The 24,915-nt window shown below is 30.6% G+C and overlaps 1 protein-coding gene and 1 long non-coding RNA gene across 2 annotated transcripts; one reads left to right on the forward strand and one right to left on the reverse strand.

Moving 5' to 3' along the window:
• The first annotated feature begins 13,460 nt into the window (after positions 1-13,460).
• On the forward strand, positions 13,461-15,402 carry LOC141662039 (tubby-like protein 8). The gene is made up of 3 exons (XM_074469088.1): positions 13,461-13,668; positions 13,906-14,020; positions 14,996-15,402. The coding sequence occupies exons 1-3, from the start codon at positions 13,526-13,528 to the stop codon at positions 15,047-15,049; spliced, it is 312 nt and encodes a 103-aa protein (XP_074325189.1). The 5' UTR covers positions 13,461-13,525; the 3' UTR covers positions 15,050-15,402.
• A 6,773-nt stretch (positions 15,403-22,175) lies between these two features.
• Positions 22,176-23,418, reverse strand: LOC141659625 (uncharacterized). Its single transcript, XR_012549826.1, has 3 exons — positions 23,279-23,418; positions 22,940-23,008; positions 22,176-22,219 (listed from the first exon to the last, which is right to left on the reverse strand). It is a non-coding gene; the product is annotated as an uncharacterized LOC141659625 (long non-coding RNA).
• Positions 23,419-24,915: the final 1,497 nt, after the last annotated feature.

Genomic DNA, 24,915 nt, shown 5'->3' on the forward strand with positions numbered 1-24,915 from the left:
GGAATGAGCTGTGATCGTAGTTTAGTAGGATAAGTTTTCGTCATAATTTAGTGGGATAACTAGACTATATTTAGTAATTTTATAATTTAGTAGTTTAGCATGTATATAACACTATTTATTTTATTTTTAATAACCAAAATAAGACAATAATCATTGAAATAAAATATAACTCATTCCGATTATTATATTATAGTATATTATATTATAGTATAGATTTTTAAATTGCGTCAATAGAATTTATTATTTTATTTTATCCCAATTTAGCAAATCCAACTAAATATGTACTCGATTTTTCTATAGCCTGTATCAATAGTATAGTTTTATTTAAACCTGGATGGATAGTGTATATAAATTTTAATATTTTTTTGTTCCGAGGCTATTATACCTACAAACGAATTGTCTTTTGATTTTATTTTTGTTTTTGACTTGTTCAATAATATAACTTTTAAATATAATTTTTAAATATAATTATCTTAATTCATATATTTTAATTTAGATTAATATTTTAAAAAAATAAAAGTAAAATTAATAAAAACCAATAAATTAAAAATAATTTGAGAAAAAGTACGTTGTTACTAACATTCAAATTATCAACTTATAAGTTGTAGATTCAAATTTTAAGTTGGGTTGACAAACACTCGTCAATCGATAAGCGTTGTTGCGGGTTGTAGATTTATCAGATTAGCCAAACAGACCCCGATCTAAAATTATGATAAAATTACATTTAAACGCTTCTCTTTTTGACTCATTGCATATTTTGCTCAAATTTTATATATTGTAGAGAAGGGTAAAGAAAAATTATATGATGGTTGTTGTATGTACTTTAAGTTTTGTTAAAATATTAAGATAAGATCCCTGAAAGATTTTCATCTTAACACCTCCTTTGAATCTTAGAGCGACTAATTTTTTTAACAAGTTTTACTTTTACATTGATTTTGCTATAAAATTTTGAGTATTAAATTGACGTTGTTCACGGTCGATTTCAGATCCAATCAATTTCATATCATATTGAAAATCAGTTCATGTTGAGATTAAATTCGATTCACGGATCATTAATCTATCATTTTCAAAATTATTAAAATTTAAAATATTGTCTGATTATTAAATATAACAACTTTATATATATAATGTATAAAATTTGATCAAATTAATACTAATGTATTTTTTACAAAATATTATGTGAAATACAAAATTTGTTCATAATTTATTAACCTAAAAGTAAGTTTTCTAAAATAAACTTAAAAATTGTTTAATGTATATGAACTACGAGTTATAACTCGATAAAATTATAACAACCAAACTAACGCTGCGTTTATTAATTTCTAAATTCAGATGTATATTGGATCTCGTATTTTGAGTTAATGATATATAAAGATATAGTGTTAATTTATATTTTTGAATTGAAAAAGATGTTTTTGAACTTCAAATCGTATACTATAACCAACCACTTTAAAATCGACCATTGCTTATAGACAATTTTAATCTTTAAATCGACCGAATTTAATTAAATCGATCAATTTTGTCATTTGGCCTAAACACTTCTTTTGATAGTGATATTTGATTACACCACCTCTCAGTGAAGCTTGCTTCCTCTTTGGTTGACTATTTATTCATGTCGCTACCCATAATATATATATGTCGAAAAGAACTTACTTATACCATATATAGTTTGCGTAATTTTCATTACTACTACCTTTGGAATGAGACTAGTTTAAGATTTAAGTAAAAAATTTAGCATAATTACATACCTTCCTAATTTTTTCTTAATTTTCTAGCGATCACATAAACACGACACTAGCTGAGCTTGGCACGGGCATGCGTTTACCAATTAGTCGGTCATCATAATAGTTATTTTTGATGTTACAACCATTTTTTAGAGAATATTGTACACGGACCATAAGTATAAATTGATCTTGGTGGCTTCCATAGATTACGCTGAAGGGTAGAGCAAGAGTGAACCCGTGTAGTTTATGCAGACTACTTCTCCATTAGTTCCATCACAACACTTGCAAATCAATCCGAGTTTTCCTTCGAGTTACCTCCTCTATTTATCCTATCATTATTCATTTTACTAAAAGAGGACCATCAAAAGAATTGAATTAAACTGAATTTCTAAATTATAAGGGATTATATTCATCGGGTTTACTTAGAGGCATATCACCATCATGAAGTAGAAACTTCAATCCCTGCAGTTGCCGGTGTTATTTAGTATCAGATACCCGAGTTCATTCTAATATGTTGACGCTTGGATAATTGATATTAGAAATTCTTGTTTGACATGTAGTCATAATAAACTAGTATTTTTCAAATAGTAGTTTGTAACATTCATATACCGCATTTGAATGTGGTCAAGCTATATTTTTTAGTATCATAAGCAAAACTCATTATCTCGTAGTCCACGATTACATGTAAAACGAAAATTTATAAAACTCATTACACACATATCAATGCATTAGAATAGAATTAGGGGTGTGAGATACCAGATGACATTGAGGCAACAAGGTGATTAGATGATTTTCCAAAGACCTCTTCATCAAATGAAAAATCGATTGTGACGAAAGTACTTAATATCCACATTAACAAAATTAGTTAATTATTTTTCTACCATTGACACATATTGATATTAGAAACTAAAGTATGATAAATCATCACTTAAATATTTGAATTTTGATATAGTGATGTATCACCCCAACCCCACTATTATATTCACCTATGAATATAAACATACATGATTAAAATTGATAAACAGAAAAATAAAAATTATGGCAAAAAGACTTTGCAATCCGATCTCCCATATGGTTAACGATCAGATTAGCTCAAATTTCCAAATTATTGAAACAAGACATTGTATTCACAAATCCTCGATAATATAACTAACGAGTAATATAAAAGAAAATTGTATCACTAATTTTCTTCAATTAATATGCATTTCTATTTCTATGAATACAACTGTTAAAAAACAAAATCTATATAATCTAAGGATTGTTCATGAAACATCATCATCTTAAAAAAATTAATTTCAATATAATGATGTACCATGAACATCCTCAAATTATATGAATTTGATAAACTATAATACATTTGTTTACAAATTTAAATATTTTTACACTATCATTATATGAGAGTTCCTCTTACTATCATTCTATAAAAGATTGCATAAAAAAGGACACTCTTTGATTTGTAATTTGTGTAAGAGGAACATAGATTATGCAGGTATTTATACTAGAATAAAGGGATATGAAAAAATAAGTCAATAACATTACCATTGATTTCAAAGTATAATATATGTTTACAGCTGGATAACATCGATGAAATATAAATTTCATAAATACTCATTTAATTTGTGATATCTGTATACAGCTTGGAAAAATAAAGTACAATTTTTTACATATATTTATATATAATATAGTTGGACTTTTTTGTTGGGCTTTAATCTGAGTTTGTGAGCTTTGCTATTTGTTTGTCCTTGTTGGCTGGGTCCATCTGCAACTGTGGAGTCATGTGTTGGACATAGTCAATGTATTCGTGGAGTCTTTTTAGGTGTGTATTTTGAGGAATGAGTTGTAATAGGAAGTTAGTTGCCATGTTCTCCTAGTTTGTATGTAGCTAAGTCATTTGTTTCTGTTTATGCTTTTCAAACATATTTATGTTTATGCTTTTCATACATATTTACTTAGCACTCATATAATAAAAGTTAACACTTAGCATACATTGTGTATTTTCCCACTTATTTCATTAAACTCTATCAAGTTTGATTGAACTATATTCACTTATTCACAATAATTTTTGTTATGACCATAATATGAAAGACACATTTTTTATTAAAAAATATGCAATTTTAATTGATGAGAGTTATTTATATATTTTAAAATAAATTATTTGAATACAATGCACAATGCACAATATAATTTTTTTTAATGTTATGTACAATATAGCTTAACTGCAATATAAACCAAATATTTTTAAATATCATGTAATTTTGGATAGTAAGAGATAGTATATCCAAAAATAAATTATTTTAGGAGTAAGGGGCACATTTTTTTTACAAAAAGGATAAGGAGAAATATTAAATAAGTAGTAATATATGAATATGTATATTTATCCATAATATATTTTTAAAGTGAAACAATGATTTTTAGATTATTAAGATATATGCATACTCATGATTTGTTGGTGGTTCACCAAAAGGACACATAAGCTATTTTGAAACTGGACTATACAAGTGTCCCTAATGGAAGGGTAAATGACTAATTGTTAATTAGCACAATAAAATAATATTTTAATCTCTTTAGAAATAAATTGAATAGTCCTTTAAGTTTGCAATGTTGTTTCATTAAAACTTGAATATATTTTAATTCTCAATAAATTAAGATTTGAATGTTACGAAATATAGCCTGAAGCCACAAAATTTAGGTGCATCAAGTCACCAATGCCAAATTTTCCACACAAATTGTAGACATATGCCTTGAATAAATGGATGGTCTCTAACATTTTAAAGGCATAATAAATTAGTGATAATCTAACTATTTACCTGTCAAGCTTCTTTAGCTTCTTTACAAGCTATATTTTAGTAATCATTGCCAATTTGCCATTATTTACATTAAAGATTACCCTCATGAAGCCTTGCATTATTTCTTCTAATAGCTTTTTTATACAACTTAACACATAATTAAATATATATATATATATATATATATATATATATTACTATTAAAAAATCAAATAAATGTATGGGGTATTAAAGTATGGCCAAGTCTTTTAATGGTCATATATACACGGAAATGGTGATAACTTATGTAAGATTTTATGATGGCATTGTTGTTTAATCATAGAAACTTTCTTGTTATTGTCCAGAGAATACATAAATAAAAACTTATACACCTTTAGTCTTTAAAACATGTTAGATGCATCTATCATCTAAATCAGAGAACACGATCTTTTGATCTTTGTATGTAAGGTGAAGGATGCTACTGAGTACTTATTAGGAGATTATGAGGAGAGGAAAATGTGAAGTTGTTAGGCTTTGAGCGTCGGCTCACGAATACATCAAGAGATATGCTCATTATTATGAAAGGTGGGCTTTAAATGAAAAGTCAAGAGAGAAAGCATTAGCAGATCTAAGCCACATATAAAATAAGAAACTTCAGAAACTTGAGAAAAAATATTGTGAGCAAGAACACCTAAGCTTCGTTACGGAAGCTTGGGAGCAGATTTTTGAATAAAGGCGAGTGTTAAAATGAACTTATATTTATGGATATTTTATGCCACCAGAAGCATATACGAAAACAAAACTATTTGAGTAACCACAAGGTGAGGCTGAGGTGGCTTTAGAAAGGCTACATGATTACGTAGAAAATAAGCTGCAAAAATACTTTAAAGATGAGGCTAGCTGAGAAGAATTTAATAAAAAAATTCGTAAGGAGCTTATAAACTTAACTAAGGTAACTCAAAGATATTTTTCGAACTTTCTCAAGGGATTAGAAAATGGCTTATTTGAAGTTGATGTTACTCTAGTGAAAGAAAAGCATGTCCAATTAACAGATGCCTGACAGTGTCAACACTGTACTACCCTAAATGATTGTGACCATAACATATGCGAAGGGTGCTTGGTGCGTAAAGGGGGTTAAAAAAGAGACACCATTCAAGAATTTCGAGGTAAGAGTTTTTTAAGGCAACGAGATAAAAAAAAATCTTATTTTTCAAGTCAACTTAATTTAAGAGATTTAGCAAGTAGTTTCTAGTGCTTTGTTTGCAAATGAACTGGTTTTGTTTTTACCTTAAATTTTCATATTACTTAGATTTTGCTTTCCTTATGTTAGACAATTCCTGTATTTTGATATTTGTTTGATTGGAATGTGAATGTAGTAAAATTTCTATGAAGAAATTTTAAGTCTTCTACATGTCATATGAAAGTGGAAAACTACTTATAGACTTATAATATTATGCGATAAGCTGGGAAATGAAAAAACAAATTAAAATAGTCGGGAAAATAGGGAATTCTGAGAATTGAACTTGGAACCTCTCACTCCCTAAGCAGAATCATACAACTAGACCAAATGCCATCATGGGTGCAAACCAAAAAATATTTAGAACATCTCTATCACCCCCAAAAGTTGAACAAGTAAGAAAAAAAATTTGAAGAATCCCATTATCTAGTTTTTGTAAATATTATTGTAAATTACAATTGAATATAGACATTAAGACATTGATTTTTGATGAGGAGCCGGAGAGCTGCAAACGTCCATCACATCTCGAACCACAAATGGATTAAGCTACCAATCCACTTTGAACACGTTCATTTAATGCAAACAGAAACATTCTCAGACTACAAATGTCCAATTCCCTGCTCACAATTCAAATTATTAGACATGTAAATGACGACATACCATTATTACATATTTGTAAAGTCTTAAATGAAACCCATCAATTTTGTATTCTTTTTTATTATTAAATTTCATATCCAGACTCGTTAGAAAAGACAGACATAATTCAAAGTAGAAAGGAACATAGGAAAAATAGAAAGGAATATACTGGATGTTGTTAAACAAAGTGAAGAATCTATAAACATAATGTTATACAATTTATGCATTTAGCACATATATGTGCTTCTTTGATGTTTCAACCAATTTTTTTAGAGAATATTGTACACGGACCATAAGTATAAATTGATCTTGATCGCTTCCATAGATTACACTAAAGGCTAGAGCAAGAGTGAACCAGTGTAGTTTATGCAGACTGCTTCTCCATTAGTTCCATCACAACACTTGCAATTCAATCCCAGTTTTTCTTTGAGTTACCTCCTCTATTCATCGTATCATTATTCATTTTACTAAGAGAGGACCATCAAATGACTTTAATTAAACTGAATTTCTAAATTACAAGTAATTATATTTATCGGGTTTACTTACACGCATATCACCATCATGAAGTAGAAACTTCAATCCCCTGCAACTCCCAGTGTTATTTAGTATTAGACACCCGAGTTCATTCTAATATGTTAAACGGGTGGATAATTGATTTGAGAAATTCTCATTTGACATGTAGTCATAATAAACTAGCATTTTCAAATAGTAGTTTGTAACACTCCTATACCACATTTACCACATTTGACTGTTGTCAAGTTATATTTTTTAGTATAATAAGTAAAACTCTTTACCCGTAGTCCACAATTACATATCAAATGAAAATTTATAAAACTCCTTAGATACACATTTGCGGATTAGAATGGAATTACGGGTGGGAGATACCACATTGCATATAGGCAACAAGGAGATTAGATGACTTTCGAAAGACCTCTTCATCAAATGAAAAATCGATTATAAAAAAAGTAATTAATAGCTACATTAACAAAATTAGGTAATTATTTTATGTTGGAGAGAATTAATTTTGTAGCAAACAACATTAATTTGGCAGCCTAGTTGTCTTTCCTTTTTAGATGATTATTGGACAAATTATTTTGAAGTATTCATTATGGTTTCTCTTGTAATTAAATAGAACTGTACTTGCATCATACCACTTTGTTTCTAACCGTTGGGTGTGGCCCGGGGGTCAAGCGTATTAGGATCTAAAATATTATTGTAAATTACAATTGAATATAGACATTAAGAAATTGATTTTTGATGAGGAGCCGAAGAGCTGCAAATGTCCATCACATCTCGAACCATAAATGGATTAAGCTACCAATCCACTTCGAACACGTTCATTTAATACAAATAGAAACATCCTCAGACTACACATGTCCAATTCCCTCCTCACAATTCAAATTATTATACATGTAAATGGCGACATACCATTATTACATATTTGTAAAGTCTTAAATGAAACCCATTAATTTCGTATTTTTTATTATTAAATTTCATATCCAGACTCGTTAGAAAATGCAGACATAATTCAAAACAGAAAGGAACATAGGAAAAAACAGAAAGGAATATACCGGATGCTGTTAAACAAAGTGAAGAATCTATAAACATGATGTTATACAATTTATTCATCCGGTCACATATATGTGCTTCTTTGATCTTTCAACCAATTTTTTTAGAGAATATTGTACACGGACCATAAGTATAAATTGATCATGGTCGCTTCCATGGATTACACTAAAGGCTAGAGTAAGAGTGAACCGGTGTAGTTTATGCAGACTGTTTCTCCATTAGTTCCATCACAACACTTGCAAATCAATCCCAGTTTTTTTTTGAGTTACCTCATCTATTAATCATATCATTATTTATTTTACTAAGAGAGGACCATCAAATGAATTTAACTAAACTAAATTTCTAAATTACAAGTCATTATATTTATCGCGTTTACTTACACACATATCACCATCATGAAGTAGAAACTTCAATCCCCTGCAGCTCCAAGTGTTATTTAGTATTAGACACCCGAGTTCATTCTAATATGTTAGACGCGTGGATATTTGATTTGAGAATTTCTCATTTGCCATGTAGTCATATTAAACTAGCATTTTCAAATAGTAGTTTGTAACACTCCTATACCACATTTGAATGTTGTCAAGTTATATTTTTTAGTATCAAAAGTAAAACTCATTACCTTAGTCCATGATCACATATCAAATGAAAATTTATAAAACCCCTTACACACACATTAGCCGATTAGAATGGAATTAACCGTGTGAGATCCACATAGCATATAGGCAACAAGGAGATTAAATGATTTTTCAAAGACCTCTTCATCAAATCCATTGTAACAAAAGTACTTAATAGCTACATTAACAAAATTAGCTAATTATTTTTCTACCATTGATACATATTTATATTAGAAACTAAAGTATGATAAATCTTCATTTAAATATTTGAATTTGATATAGTGATGTATCTCAAGTTATTTCTTTTTTATTGGTTCTCTATTTGGATGGATAACTACAACTCGTTGACACCAGTAGCTACTAAGTCCAGTCCTCACTTTGGTGCGCATTTGGTCATTATAGATTTAATTGCAATCTTTTAGTGATGGACTTGTTCCCAAATCATAATGCATTTCTTGTCTAAGGATCTGATGAAAGCTAACTGTACTGGATTTACCCTTGGTTATAAGATATAGCTTTATTTGATACACTACAATAAAATAGGCCAATTACGATGGCAACTTACGACGGAATAAAGTGCGCTCCCAACTTACGACGAAAAAAAGTAAAACGTCGTAATTATTTATGACGAAACACAAAACCGTCGTAAGTTTAGTATTTTATTAATAGAATTTTTCACGGCACGATTAAACAAAAATGAAAATTATTTGAAGTTGCGACGATTTAAACATTTCGTCGTAAGTTAATTATTTTTATTAAAATTTGAACTTGAAATTGAAAAAAAAATATTTAATTAAAATTTACAACGAAATATGTGCGATGGAAAAAATCGGATCGTCAAATTTACGACATAAATTAAAATTCGTGATAAGTTATCAAAGAGGGAAATTTAACTTTTTTCCCAAATTTTTGGCGGGGAAAATATTGAACATCCAATTTATGACGGAAATTAAAATTCATCGTAAGTTAATCAAGATGGGAATTTAACTTTTCCCTAAAATTTTGGCGGTAAATTTGACTTTTCTCAATTTTTTTGCAGATAATAATTTATGACGGGTTCTGTCTTAAATTAGCACATGATTTTTTATAATTTAAATTTTTAAGAAATATTATTTCATGATCCAACCATATTAATGTCAGCATTTATTTGTTTGGGTGATATTTCAAGAATTTCAGTAAAAAATTAAATATTTTAAAAAAATAATTTAATATGAAACATTGATTACATCACTAATATATATATATATATATATATATATATATATATATATAATCATCCATATGGTTGGATCGTTCAAAAATATTTTTAAAATAATCGTAACACCAATTTAGGAACAAACACTAGTTAACAGTACTAGTCCAACTCATGCTTCACTAGTAAATTGGCAAATGAGATAAAATTATTTTGACATTTAATTTTTGTAATATCACTAATATATATCAATTGAAATCCGTATAGTTGTATCGTTCAAAAATATTTTTAAAATAATTGAAACACCAATTTAGAATTAAACACTAGTTAGTTGTACTAGTTAAACTAATGCTCGACTGTTAAAATGGCAAACTAACTAAAATTATTTTGATATTAAATTTTGGTTATATCACTAATATATATATCTATTGACATTCATCCAGTTGGATCATTCAAAAATATTTTTAAAATAATCGAAATATCAACTCAAGATTAAACACTAGTTAGTTATATTAGTTAAACTCATGTTTGGTTGTTAAAATGGAAAACCAAATAAAATTATTTTGATATGAAATTTTGGGTATATCACAAATATATATATATATCCATTTACATCCATACGGTTGGATCGTTCAAAAATATTTTTAAAATAATCGAAACACTAATTCAGGATTAAACACTAGTTAGCTGTACTACACAAACTCATGTTTGACTGTTAAAATGGTAAACCAACTAAAATTATTTTGATATTAAATTTTGGTTATATAACTAATATATATATCTATTGACATCCATACGGTTGGATCGTTCAAAAATATTTTTAAAATAATCGAAACATCAACTCAGGATTAAACACTAGTTAGCTATAATAGTCAAACTCATGTTTGACTGTTAATATCGCAAACCAAATAAAATTATTTTGATATAAAATTTTGGGTATATCACTAATATATATATATATTTACATCCATACGGCTCGATCGTTCAAAAATATTTTTTAAATAATCGAAACACCAATTCTAGATGAAACACTAGTTAGCTATACTAGTCAAACTCATACTTGACTGTTAAAATGGCAAACACAATAAAATAATTTTAATATGAAATTTTAGGTATATCACTAATATATATATATATATATATATATATATATATATATATCTATTTACATCCATACAGTTGGATCGTTGAAAAATATATTTAAAATTATCGAAACAACAATTCAGGACTAAACACTAATTAGCTGTATTAGTCAAACTCATGTTTAACTGTTAAAATGACAAACCAAGTAAAATTATTTTAATATGAAATTTTGGGTATATCACTAATATATATATATTTATTTACATCCCTCTAGTTGGATCGTTGAAAAATATTTTTAAAATTATCACAACACCAATTCAGGATTAAACAGTAGATAGTTGTACTAGTCAAACTGATGCTTGACCGTTAAAATGACAAACCAAATAAAAATATTTTGATAAAAAATTTTGATTATATCACTAGTATATATATCTATTGACATCCATACGGTTGGTTCGTTGAAAAATATTTTTAAATTAATCAAAACACAAATTCAGGATTAAACACTAGTTAGTTGTAAAGTTAAACTGATGGAGCATATTTTAAAATTTTATATATAATTTTCTGAAAAGCGTTATTAATCATTTATTTTTAAAATGTCCTCCTTTAATTACCGAAGATTAGTTATTTAAAATTTTAAAATTGTCTAAAGATGGCAAAACTTTTAGAATTTTGGTTTTGTTTTAACCTAATTTTAAAATATCTTTTATAGAGTTATAGTTAATCGATTAAGTAATCACCATGTTAAAATAATATTTTTTTAAGGTCATGGAGATATTATATTTTTACCCTCAATAAAATAATATTTTCGTTATAACAATATTTTCCCCCTATCATTTTAAATACTTTTAAATGTTATAAAATGTTATGAATATATATGCCTACTAATATAATTATCATAAAGTCATATCTTTTAAAATTTTAAATGAACAAAATTAAGAATTTAATTTAATTTTTTTAAAAAAAATTATAATATTAAAAAAAATCTAGGTAATCCGTGCGGGTTTTAAGCTAGTATATATAATTTATTAAAACATTAAACAAAGAAAACAATGTGAAGTCGACCATATTGGAACAAAATAGAAAATAGGGTTGAGTAGAGCTTGAGACCTAAATTTTAAGTCTCTGGTCGCCGATTCAATCGCTTGCTGCTTGCAAAGTATATCGAAGATTCAACCGCCGTTATATATATCAAAGATTTAATCGCTGTTAAGTCTAGTTCGATTTTCTTCTAAAGTATCAAAGATTCCAAGATCCAACAGGTATCATTGATTCATTTTTTCATTAAATAATCAGTATTTTTTCTCGGTACTTTGTACTTTGTTCAATTAGAGGCAAGTTTCTTTATTTATATACAGTAATTTGTAATTACTTAATTACTTAATTTGTCTCTGTACTTAATAGTTTATTGTTGATGTTACTTAATTTGTCTCTGTACTTAATACTTTATTGTTGATGTTGAGAAGGGTTCTGATTCTGATTCAGATTTATATGGGTCTGATATTGAGAAAAAAGTCTAAAGCTATTGATGCCAAGAAGGCGATAGAAGAGCTACAGGCAAATGATGAAATGGTGATAAACATTAAGGAACAAGATGATGACATTAGATTGCTCACACCTCAGGTTATTGTTTTTAACTTGCAAATATTATAATTGGTTGGAGTAGTTTTATTTATTGTTCATTTAGTATATTTTTATCATTTGTTTTTTGAAATTAGGAACTGCAAGAAGAGGCTCAGCAACCTCCTGATCTTCCTGGCCTGTACTGAAACTGGACAACCGGTACTCTCAACTCTGTACTCATTTGTTCTGTACTCTCATAAATTTGCATTTGTGGGCATTGATGTATTACAACAAAAGAAATGCAGACATCACTAATTATCTATTTTAAACCTATTGTATTATTAATGGAAACCCAATATATAGTATCATCTTTTCTGTGTTGTCTGTTTATATGTATAAAAGAAAGTGGTTGTGATAAATGAGCGAGTTGCCTGGTTTATATTTAGGATACCACCATTCATATGAATTTCATTACAACATTGTGCGTGCAACCAAAACAATTATGTATGTGAAATTATTTAAAATTAAGTTCAGCAATTACAGAGTCAAAATGTTGTTGTTAAGCAGAGGTATGTGAAATTATGTATATACATTTTGAGCTTGTCACAATAAAATAGAAAGTTTAATACAAATGCAGTGGTGCTGATTGTTAGTCACAAGTTTAATATCAAAGTATAAGTCCTAAATAGCAATCCCCAACAACAATTATATTTTCAGTTATTATGATTTTTACCTTCTAGTCAAATTTTGTTGATGTTTTCACTTGGTCAATAATGTAAATATACCTTATTATACAATTCTTTATTATGAAATATCTGGATCTCGTATTCTAGTCCTCGGTTCTGTCTCAAATTCCATACAATTCCCTTTATGTCAATCCCCTCACAGACCTCAAACATACTCACAGTTCGAGCGAAGGCTGTCATGGAAACCTCGATATTGTGCCTCTCGGAGTTCACATTCATCATAATTCTGACAACAAAGAGACTGTTGTCGCACTTAAAAAAGTTGAAAATGTAAAAAATGCTGATAAGGAAAATACGGAACCGAATATCAGGCCAGTAGACGTGGCTAAAAAGGTGTCTACCGAGAAGTTTCATAAGAAGCCTAGAGCCTTGAAGCCAACTTCACTTTAACTGTGTATGCAAATGAATGAACCTGAATTTATACTTGGATCAGGAAGTATGGAGCCTGCTGATTCGGAGCACTCGAGTTCGTTGAAGATTTGGGATTATTCGGATTCTGAGTCTGCTCCGGCTTCTTCCTGGTCTACTATTCCCAATAGGTTTTTAAATCTTTTTGTATGAAATTATTGATGAATTAATTAAATTTGATTTGTTGTGGAAATGTTAAGTACATTCAAATCTCGCCTAATTTGATTTGTTGTGGAAATGTTGTGGAAATGTTAAGTACATTCATATTCTAACATAATTTTTTTTGTCATTTATATTTAACCTGGATAAATTAATAAAATTATCCGGTCTGATGCTATTTAAATTGATCATCTATTCCTATTTTGCAGGACATTGTTGTGCAGGCCTTTGCCAGTGGACATTGGGACGTGCACTTGTGTGATTGTGAAAGAAAAATGTGTAGAAGGACTACATGGGTGCAGTTTGTACACCGTTTACACTAATGTAAGGTTTCCGTGTTTTACGATATTTCACTTTCTTGTTTTCTCCAAGTTTAACTCTTATAATAATCTTAATCGTATTGGGATGTTATATAGTAATTGAGGTTTTTTAGTTGATTATTCATGTTTGTTAGTGTTGCCTTGGAGTAGGTTTTGCACTATAAATTACATTATAATAGCGTTATAGTGTTGGGTTGTAGTTGCTCTAATTTGTTACAAGTATTAACAACTAACCATTGTCAATAATTAATATGTCATGCTGCATAATGTTTGTTTCACGTTTGAAATATTTGATTCTTATAATAGTGTTAATTATATTGGGATGTTTGACTTAGTTTTTATATAATAATTAAGGTTTCTTAGTTGATGTTTCGTGTTTGCGACCTGGATTGTAATTTATTAAGCATTAGTAAAACATAACCATTGTCAGTATGTTATGCTGCAATATGTTTGTTTTGCCATTTGAATATTTAGATTGTACCTCATAGTAGTTAGAATTGGCTTACAACACAACTTAGTTTGAGAATTCATTCTAATTCCAACTTTGCTTTCATTCTCAAACACTTCACTAAATTAATGGATGTTTCGCTAAGCAGTCGCTATTTTATGATTTGTACTCATTTGATCATACTTGTACTAATACCTTGAACAAGTATATTTCGAGGAGATTATAAAAATACTGCCTTATCACTAGGCATTGTGATCTCATAGATAGGAACTGAGAAATGGTTATAATTTGGCACACATGTTGATATTGGAAATCAGAGCAAACAAGTTCACAGTCTACTGATTATAATCAGGTGAGATAAACATGACCTTAGTGAAATTTGTTTGATATGTCCTGTGATTTGATTCAGTTCACAGTAGTCATTCGATGTAATCAACCATTTAGATGTTGTTTGGGAGTATTTAGAATTACATGTACTCTGTCACAATCCTTGAAAAGGTTAGTATTTGACTCTTTAATGCATTATCTCAGGAGGGTCATGGAAGACAATCGAAAACTTGCAGTGGCTCGCCACAAGAGGAATAATGGTAGATCTGAGTTTATAGTTGCTCAATCAACAAAGGGGATTTTAGGTCCTGGTGATGATAGTTTTGTGGGAAGTGTCACTTCCAACCTCATAGGTTCCAAGTACAATATATGGGATCAGGTTCGATGTCCATTTTAGTACTATGCTGTTGAAGAGCTGGTTGATTGAAAACTATGGGTTCCAGCCACATGCCGTGTCAGAGCTCAATGAAAAGAGTTTCTGGAAGATGTTTGATACTGGGCTTTATGAGCAGTGTATGAGAAAGTATGGAGCTATTTCATGAGTGTGTACTACAAGTGTAAGAAATATAGGAAGATTGAGAAAGAGGTTCAGGAAGCCGAGCAAGCCCATCTTGAGAGCACTTATGCAGAAGTAGACATATCAGTAGATTAATTTTTATGTAGGTTTTCTCGCTAAATCATATGAGATATGTCTCTGCTTTTATCATTTACTATTCATCCAATGTTTGTAGTTCTTGCACATTTTTTGCAATAGTTGCTTAATTACTTACCGGAAATGAAATTAGACTTTGCCAGGGAGTTTTTGTTAACTTTGTGATTGCATTAGACTTTGACATGTTTAGAATTTAAATTGGAAGCCGAACATGGCTGGAAACTGATAAATCAGAATTTGGCTAGGAAATACAATCTTACGACGGTTGTTTATCACATATTACGTCGTAAGTTACTAATTTAGATAGAAGACCATACCGCCAGTGCTCTTCCTATCTTCTACATCTCCTGCCAGATAGCCGTCTGAGTACCCAATTACAACATTATTCTCTTCATCACTAGTATAAATCAAGCCAAAATCCATCATTCCTTTCACATATCGGAAGACACGTTTTGCAGCATTCAAATGCATCACCGTAGGTTTTTCCATAAACCTACTTATAACACCAACAAAATAGGCCAAGTCAGGACTAGTGTAAATCAAGTATCTCAGCCCTCCAATTATGCTTTTAAAATTTGTTGAATCCACCAGTTTGCCTCCTTCATCCTTGTTGATGATCTCTTTAGGATGCATCGAAATTATAGTGGGATTACACTCAAACATTCCATCTTTATGAAGTATCTTCTTTGCATATCCTGCTTGATCCAGACATATGTATCCATCTCCTTGCACCATCTCAATACCGAAGTAATACGTGAGCTTGCCTAAATCGATCATGTCAAAACTCTTTGTCATTTGAGGTTTGAATTCCACAATAGCCTCAACACTTGTACCAGTGACTAGAAGATCATCCACATAAAATCCAACGATTAAAATTTCACTTCGCACATGCCTGGTATACACCGGTTGTTCGTATGCACACATTGTAAATCCCAGCCCTTCTAGACACTTATTAAGCTTAGAATACCAGGCTCTTGGAGCCTGTCTTAGTCCGTATAAATCCTTCAATAGCTTATACACGAGATGCTCTTTTCCACATTTCACGAATCCTTCAGGTTGCTTCACATATACTTCCTCCTTAATCTCTCCATTAAGGAATGCTGTTTTGACGTCGAGATGGTGCACCTGCCAATTACCTTTAGCTGCAAGTGCCATCAACAGTCGTATTGTCTCGATACTAGTAACAGGTGCAAAAAGCTCATCAAAATCCACACCCTTCCATTGTGCATAGCCCTTCGCAATAATTATGGCCTTATACTTTGTAATGTTACCTTCTGCATCTCGTTTGATTTTATATACCCACCTCAGATCAATTGCCTTTCGCCTCTTTGGTAATTTTGATAACTCTCAGGTTCCATTTCTTTCAACAGCCTCAATTTCAGCTTACATTACCTTCCTCCATTCACCCTCTTTAGCAGCTTGCGAGTAATTGACTGGTTCATCTATGCCCATAAGATATAGTTCATCCTCCTCCAGTTCTATTGGTTCAGTAGCAGCATAAATTTCATTAAGTGCTTTGAACTTTATAGGTGGTTCATCAGTCTCAGACCCATACTCTGATATGCTCGAACTTTGACATATACTGTCTTCATCTTCAGGGTTATCACTTGTTTCATGGTCTCCTTGCATTGTCACTTCAACATCTGTGTGCTGAGTTTGTAAAGTCGACATTACAACAAAATTACCAGTATTAATCTTACCTGCATCTTCAGTTTCACACCAATTATATGCCTTTTTCTCCTCAAAGATCACGTCTCGACTCACGTGTATCTTTTAAGTTTCAGGATCTAGCAGCCTATAGGCCTTTGTACCCGGTTCCTTTCCAAGATTCACTACTGGTCTGCTTCTATTGTAAAGCCTTTTCAGATTCACATTCTGCTCCTTCATATATGCCATACATCCAAAGACTCACAAATGATTTATACTTGGCTTTTCGTTGGATCATGCCTCGTATGGAGTAACACCAGTTACAGCACGGCTTCGAAGTCGATTCAACAAATATGTTGAGTGTCGAACAGCTTCCCCCCACAGATAGTTTGACATCTTCATCTCCTTTAGTAAACTTCGTGACATCTCAATTAGGGTCCTATTACGCCTTTCGATCATGCCATTCAGCTGTGGCGAGTATGGAGCAGAAAAATGGTGAGTGATCCCAGCTTCTTCATAATATCGAGCAAAATCCTTTGAGGTAAATTCCCCACCATTGATTGTTCTAAATGTACCAATCTTTTTCAATGAACTATTTTCGACTAACACACGAAACTTCTTGAAGGCATCAAGAGCATCATTTTTATTTTTCAGAAGATAAGTCCACATTACTCGACTATAATCATCAATTAGAACAAAACTATATTTATTACCTGCAGGCGTGGTTGGTGAGATTGGGCCACAGAGAACGCCATGCACCAACTCAAGAGGTCTCGTTACGATGGACTTCGATTGGCTAGGAAAATATGTTCTGCATTGCTTTGACATGAGACAGCCAGTGCACACCTCTTTCGGTTGTTTGATGACAGGCATTCCCAATACCATATTAACCACGGACATGAGTTTTATGGCCTTGAAATTAACATGACTGAGACGAGAATGCCACAACCAGCACTCATCTTCATATCGTGACATCAGACATTGTAAATCCCTGTTATAGATTACAATTTTGTAAAATCTAGTTGTTGAACATTTAACTTTCATAAGCAAATTTCCTTCTTGTTCTCTAACCCACAAATAATCTCCTCTAATAGTGATATTGTATCCCACTTCCGTAAGTTGTCCAAGGCTAATAATGTTACTACGTAAGGAGGGAATAAAATATACCCCGTTCAATGTTCTGATTTTTCCATTCTTGCACTTCAAAGAAATGCATCCCTTTCCTTCAATTTGCACAACTGATCCATCCCCAAATTTAACTTGTCCCGTTACACTTTTGTCCAATTTGTCGAACTTGGATAGTTGTCCTATTATGTGGTTACTAGCTCTATTATCTAAGTACCACATTTTGGATTCCATTTGGCTTCCAACATCACCTTGACTAACCTTTAGCTTTACCTGTTCTTCATTTATTAAAAATACCTTCTTTTCGTTTTCCTTGAGTTTCGCCAAGAGGAGTGCAGGTTCCTCGTCAGGGATCTGTGCCATGTGAGACTCTTCCTTTACATCCTTATCACGTTTTGGCTTCCTACCCCTGTTACTTCGCTTAAGCCACTCTTCTCTTGTCAACAGTACCTTGGACTCATATGTCTCCCTTTTAATCCATTGTTCCCTGGTTAGAAGGAGTTGATTACCTCTTGTGTCTGTCAATCGCTTCAGACGCTCTTCGTGAGCCTTCAACGACCTCACCGTCTCTTCCAATACCATAGTATCTAGGTTTCCAAATTGCTCTATGGTAGAGGCAATTTGCAAAAACTTGGTGGGCACTGCCTGTAACAGCTTCTTTACCACATAACTTTCAATAATTCCTTTCCAAAAGCTCGTATGTTTGTAACTAATCCAGCCAATTTCATGCTGAAATCATCGATGGTATATGTTTCCTTCATAACCAATGACTCGAATTCAGATTTTAATGTCTGCACCTTTGTAGTCGTGACGCGTTATCAGCTCCTTGACACGTCACTTTGATGGCCTCCCCTTCCTCCTTCGCTCTCTCTTTATCAGCTAGAGATAGCAATATGTCCTCGGGTATAGCCTGGTATATCGCAGCCAAGGCTAACTTATCCTCTTTCTCTTCAACCACAGTTGTTTTCGGATCCTTTGGAGATATTGCATCCCAGACTCCATGGGCCTGCAGATTAACAAACTTACCTAGACTAAATCAAATACAAACGTTAAACAAAGACTTATTAAAAAACTACTCCTATAAACTCTTGAGGCCAGGCCATGACCCAGACATGATATAGCAGCACGACTCAGAAAAATAAATAGACAAAGCAGATAACTTTAAGTTTGAATTAACACGCCAACAACACACACATGAGCGAATTAGAATGGAACTACGGGTGTGAGATACCAAATAGCATATAGGCAACAAGGAGATTAGATGATTTTCCAAAGACCTCTTCATCAAATGAAAAATCAATTGTAACAAAAGTACTTAATAGTTACATTAACAAAATTAGATAATTATTTTTCTACCATTGATACATATTTATATTAGAAACTAAAGTATGATAAATCATCACTTAAATATTTGAATTTTGATATACTGATGTATCACGGGTATCCACTCTTATATTCACCAATGAATATAAACATACATGATTAAAATTGATAAACAGACAAATCAAAATAATGGCAAAAAGACTTTGCAATCTCATCTCCCATGTGGTTAAGGATGAGATTAGCTCAGGTTTCCAAATTATCGAAATAACTCATTGCATTCACAAATGCTCAATAATATAACTAACCAATTATATAAAAGAAAATTATATCACTAATTTTCTTCAATTAATATGCATTTCTACTTCTATGAATATAACTGTTAAAAATCTATATAATCTAAGGATTGCTCATGAAACATCATTATTTAAAAAAAATTAATTTTAATATAATGATGTACCACGAACATCCTCAAATTATATAAATTTCATAAACTATAACATTTTTTTGTTTACAAAAATAAACTATAACATATTGTACACGGACCATAAGTATAAATTGATCTTGTTGCTTCAATGGATTACACTAAAGGCTAGAGCAAGAGTGAAGCCGTGTAGTTTATGCAGAATGCTTGTCCACTAGTTCCATCACAACACTTGCAAATCCGGTTTATTTACACGCATATCACCATCATGAAGTAGAAACTTCAATCCCGTGCAGCTCCCAGTGTTTATGCTTTTCATACATATTTACGTTTATGCTTTTCATACATATTTACTTAGCACTCATATAATAAAAGTTAACACTTAGCATACATTGTGTATTTTCCCACTTATTTCATTAAACTCTATCAAGTTTGATTGAACTGTATTCACTTATTCACAATAATTTTTGTTATGACCATAATATGAAAGACACATTTTTTATTAAAAAATATGCAATTTTAATTGATGAGAGTTATTTATATATTTAAAAATAAATTATTTGAATACAATGCACAACGCACAATATAATTTTTTTTAATGTTATGTACAATGTAGCTTAACTCCAATATAAACCAAATATTTTTAAATATCATGTAATTTTGGATAGTAAGAGATAGTATATCCAAAAATAAATTATTTTAGGAGTAAGGGGCACATTTTTTTTACAAAAAGGATAAGGAGAAATATTAAATAAGTAGTAATATATGAATATGTATATTTATCCATAATATATTTTTAAAGTGAAATAATGATTTTTAGATTATTAAGACACTACAAGAAATCTGGCCATTTACGACGGTTTTTTTGAACTGAAATCGTCGTAATTGAGCCATTTACGACGGAAAAAAATCGTCGTTTTTGGTCGAGTAGTAAGTTCGTTTTTTCGTCACAAGATAAAATTGCGTCGCAAATTAGGAAGTTGGGGCCCACATACTCAATAAAATAATAAATCTACTTACGACGGAATTTATCGTCGTAAGATACAATAATACGACGAATAATAACGTCGTAAGTTATGTACTTACGACGGAAAAAACGTCGGATATTACTTTACGAAGCCCACTTTTAATGAGATAAAAACATAAATTTACGACGAAAAAATACGTCGTAAATTAGTAACTTACGACGGAATATGTGATGAACAACCGTCGTAAGTTTGTATTTACAGAATAGCCTGATTTTTCAGTTTCCGGTCATTTTTTAAATTCTTTACAATGCCAAATAAAAAGTAATCAAAACTAGTGAAAGAACACATTTTTTTGGGTAAAGGAGAATGAGTCTCGTAAATACATATAAAATACATATAAAGAGAAAGAATATACAAAGGGAGTCCCTAAATATTTACCTCTTGAAACAAACCTTCAAGAGGAAAACAAATAAGAAAAAAAAATAAAAGAACAAAACCAACTACAAAAGAACCTAATCTCAATCCAAGCCTCAAAGGCTTAGAATAAAAAACAAAAATAGGCCGAAATAAATTAAAATACCACATTTGGCACCACCAAAAGAGCACCAGCTAATTCCCTCCAATCAAAACAAAATCAAAATAAAAACTAAGAAACCCAGGAAGAAAAGTCCACAACCACCTACTCCAATTGTTGCAGAACCATCTCGACACCTTCACAGGGAAACTAGACAAAACGGAAGCAATCGACTTTTGAAGGATCATAAAAAAATAAATCACAGCCAAATCCTAAGTAAACTCGCACAACCAGGCAACAAGAGAACTCCAACAGCAGAAAACTTGGAAAAAATCTGCACCTCACACGACTAAAAGTCCCTGCAACAATGAAAAGTGAAGAGGGGACATAAGTATGATTGTGCCTAAAATTATATTACCAAGTAAAACCCTGTACGAAAGAATGCAGTAGCTATAAGACATAAGTATGAATTAAGGAAGCAACTTAAAAGACATTATAGCGTAAATCATTAGGAGTGGACTCCAATAGCTTAGCAGTAACAACCTCCCCAACAAACGGTCGAAAAATCACCAATCTAAAACTCACCTGTCAACAACCACAAACACTACATCAAAATCCCACACTCTAATACCAAAACAAACTACACCCATCATCCATAACATTTATATGTTACCGTATAGGTAGATGCACCATCACTCACATCACTTAGAAACACAAACCCTCCGTTAATGGACTGTATATCATAAACAGGTACAACAAGACCCAAATTAGCAACAACCTGTCAGAAACACATTAAACACTTGTACATGAAATGTAAACACAATGGCTCGAACTGAAATTTAAAGATTCAGAATCATCAACATATAATATTTAGGTAAAAGATACTTATCAATGCATTAGATGTTCAAATTACCTCCATTTACAATAAAGTTCATGAGATGGAATACTTTTTGAGTTGTCCAACCATACTCGGGCACTCTGACTTCAATCCTTATCAATTGTATCAGCATATACTTCTAGATTGTAGGTGATAAATACTTGAAACTGATTTAATCAAATAATCAGTCATTACCCCCTTGGATAAGCACTATACCTACCAGCCTATGATGTGCGACACGAATTGTTTCAGTTGCATAATGTTGGGCAAAACCAAGCGTAAAAAGGAAAAAAACGTACTAACTAATTAAAATATTACACTAATAATATACAATAAAAATGTGTAATTACATAAACATGAGCATATGGCTAGAGTTGGCTATATTTTAAATACTGCACAAATACAATGTCCAAACAAAAAGTACCAAATATTAACAATTCAACCAAGAAGACATACTTGTAAACTTCCGGACAGGCATTTAATTTAACAATATTTTCATAACAAAATAGCAATCTATATTTAGGAATGCCTAATGAAAAAATGCAATACATTAATGTACTAGGAATATAATGGAACCAGTATAACAAAAGAAGACAGTGTTATAAAAAGAACAAAACAAACCTGCCAGAAGATAAAATTAGAAATAATGGTTTGTGCAACAGCCTCATTTGCCCAGGTGTCCCTGTTAAGCTATACAAACATTCAAAAGACCGCAAGTGAATTCCCTAAAGAAAAAAAAGAGAGGGTTCCATGAATATGAGAAAGAGAGAATGATAGAAACTACAAAATATCAGCCAACAATATTAAAGAAAGAGATAATTAAAGAAAAAAAGAGAGGGTTCCATGAACACAGTAAGCAATTGCAATATTAGACTGTTGCACAAACAATCAAACAGTTGGTCTGCGTTGGAAACCAGTGGCTGGTTGATCACTACTCAGAAAAGTTTGGAAACTAATTACAACTGGGTGCTGAGAGCCACGACGACATCGTTGCTGCATCTCATCAACCGTATCAGAATCCCCGGAGAAGAAGACTTTTATTAGAGGGGAAGGTTTAACAGGGATGTTGCGATTTTTAGTTGGATTATGCTAAAGTTGTATTGGTTTGGGGTCTGATGAGTTGAAGCAGAGGTTAAAGAGAGCTGAGGAAGAAGCGGCCAGATGAAGAATAACCGGCCAATTAGGTTTATGTTTTATTGAACATGGAAGTAAAATTAAAAGGGGAATATATAGGGGGAAGTGATTTGGATGAAGGAAGTCAACCAAATATTATTATAATAATATTTAAAATAAATATCATTATAAAGATAATGTAACCAAGATTATTTATATATATATATATATTATTTATATATATATATATATTAGTGAAATAACCAAAATTTCATAGTAAGATAATATTATTTGATTAGTCATTTTAACAGTTAAGCATCAATTTGACTGGTACACCTAACTAGTGTTTAATCGTGAATTGGTATTTCGATTATTTTAAAAATATTTTTCAATGATCCAACTGTATGGATGTATATATATATATATATATTAGTGATATAACCAAAATTTCATATCAAAATAATTTTATTTGATTTGTCATTTTAACAGTAAAGCATCAGTTTGACTAGTATAACTAACTAGTGTCTAATCGTGAATTGATGTTTCGATTATTTAAAAATATTTTTCAACGATCCAACCGTATGAATGTCAATAGATATATATAGTAGTGATATAACCAAAATTTTATATCAAAATAAATTTATTTAGTTTGACATTTTAACAGTCAAGCATCAGTTTGAGTATTACAACTAACTAGTGTTTAATCGTGAATTGGTGTTTCAATCATTTTAAAAAAAATCAACGATCCAACCGTATGGATGTCAATATATGTATATATTAGTGATATAACCTAATTTTCATAACAAGATAATTTTATTTGATTTGCCATTTTAACTGTCAAACATCAGTTTGACTCCTACACCTAACTAGTGTTTAATCCTGAATTGGTATTTCGATTATTTTAAAAATAGTTTTCGACGATCCAACCGTATGGATGTCATTAGATATATATATTAGCGAAATAACCAAAATTTAATTCTGATTAAAATTATTTTTTATTTATCTGTGATATCAATTTTTTATATTATTATTAAACTCTTTATTTTAAAAAAAATTTAAGTAAATTTTATGAAATGGTTTTATTTATTGAAGTGAATTTTTTGAAGCCTTGCAATTTTTTAGAGAGAAATGATTTATTAAAAAAGTCAAGGACAAATAAATATATATAATCAAATCAATTTTTTTAATCAGGTTAATTATAGTCAAATCATTGTTAAGCATCAGTTCTGAATATGTGGAAATTAGTTACTCAACCCCTAAATTATAATTTTTATAAATAATTAAGATTTAAATATTTAAATTAGTTAACTTTTCCCGTACACACTTTATTTTTTAGAATATTCACATCTGTACAGTTGGATTAATTTTATTTGATTTATCATTTTAACAGTCAAGCATCAGTTTGACTTGTAAGGCTAACTAGTGTTTAATCCTGAATTGATGTTTTGATTATTTTAAAAATATTTTTAAATGATCCAACCGTA

The sequence above is a fragment of the Apium graveolens genome, chromosome 5 (genome assembly GCF_009905375.1).
Source record: "Apium graveolens cultivar Ventura chromosome 5, ASM990537v1, whole genome shotgun sequence".
Classification (NCBI taxonomy): domain Eukaryota; kingdom Viridiplantae; phylum Streptophyta; class Magnoliopsida; order Apiales; family Apiaceae; genus Apium; species Apium graveolens.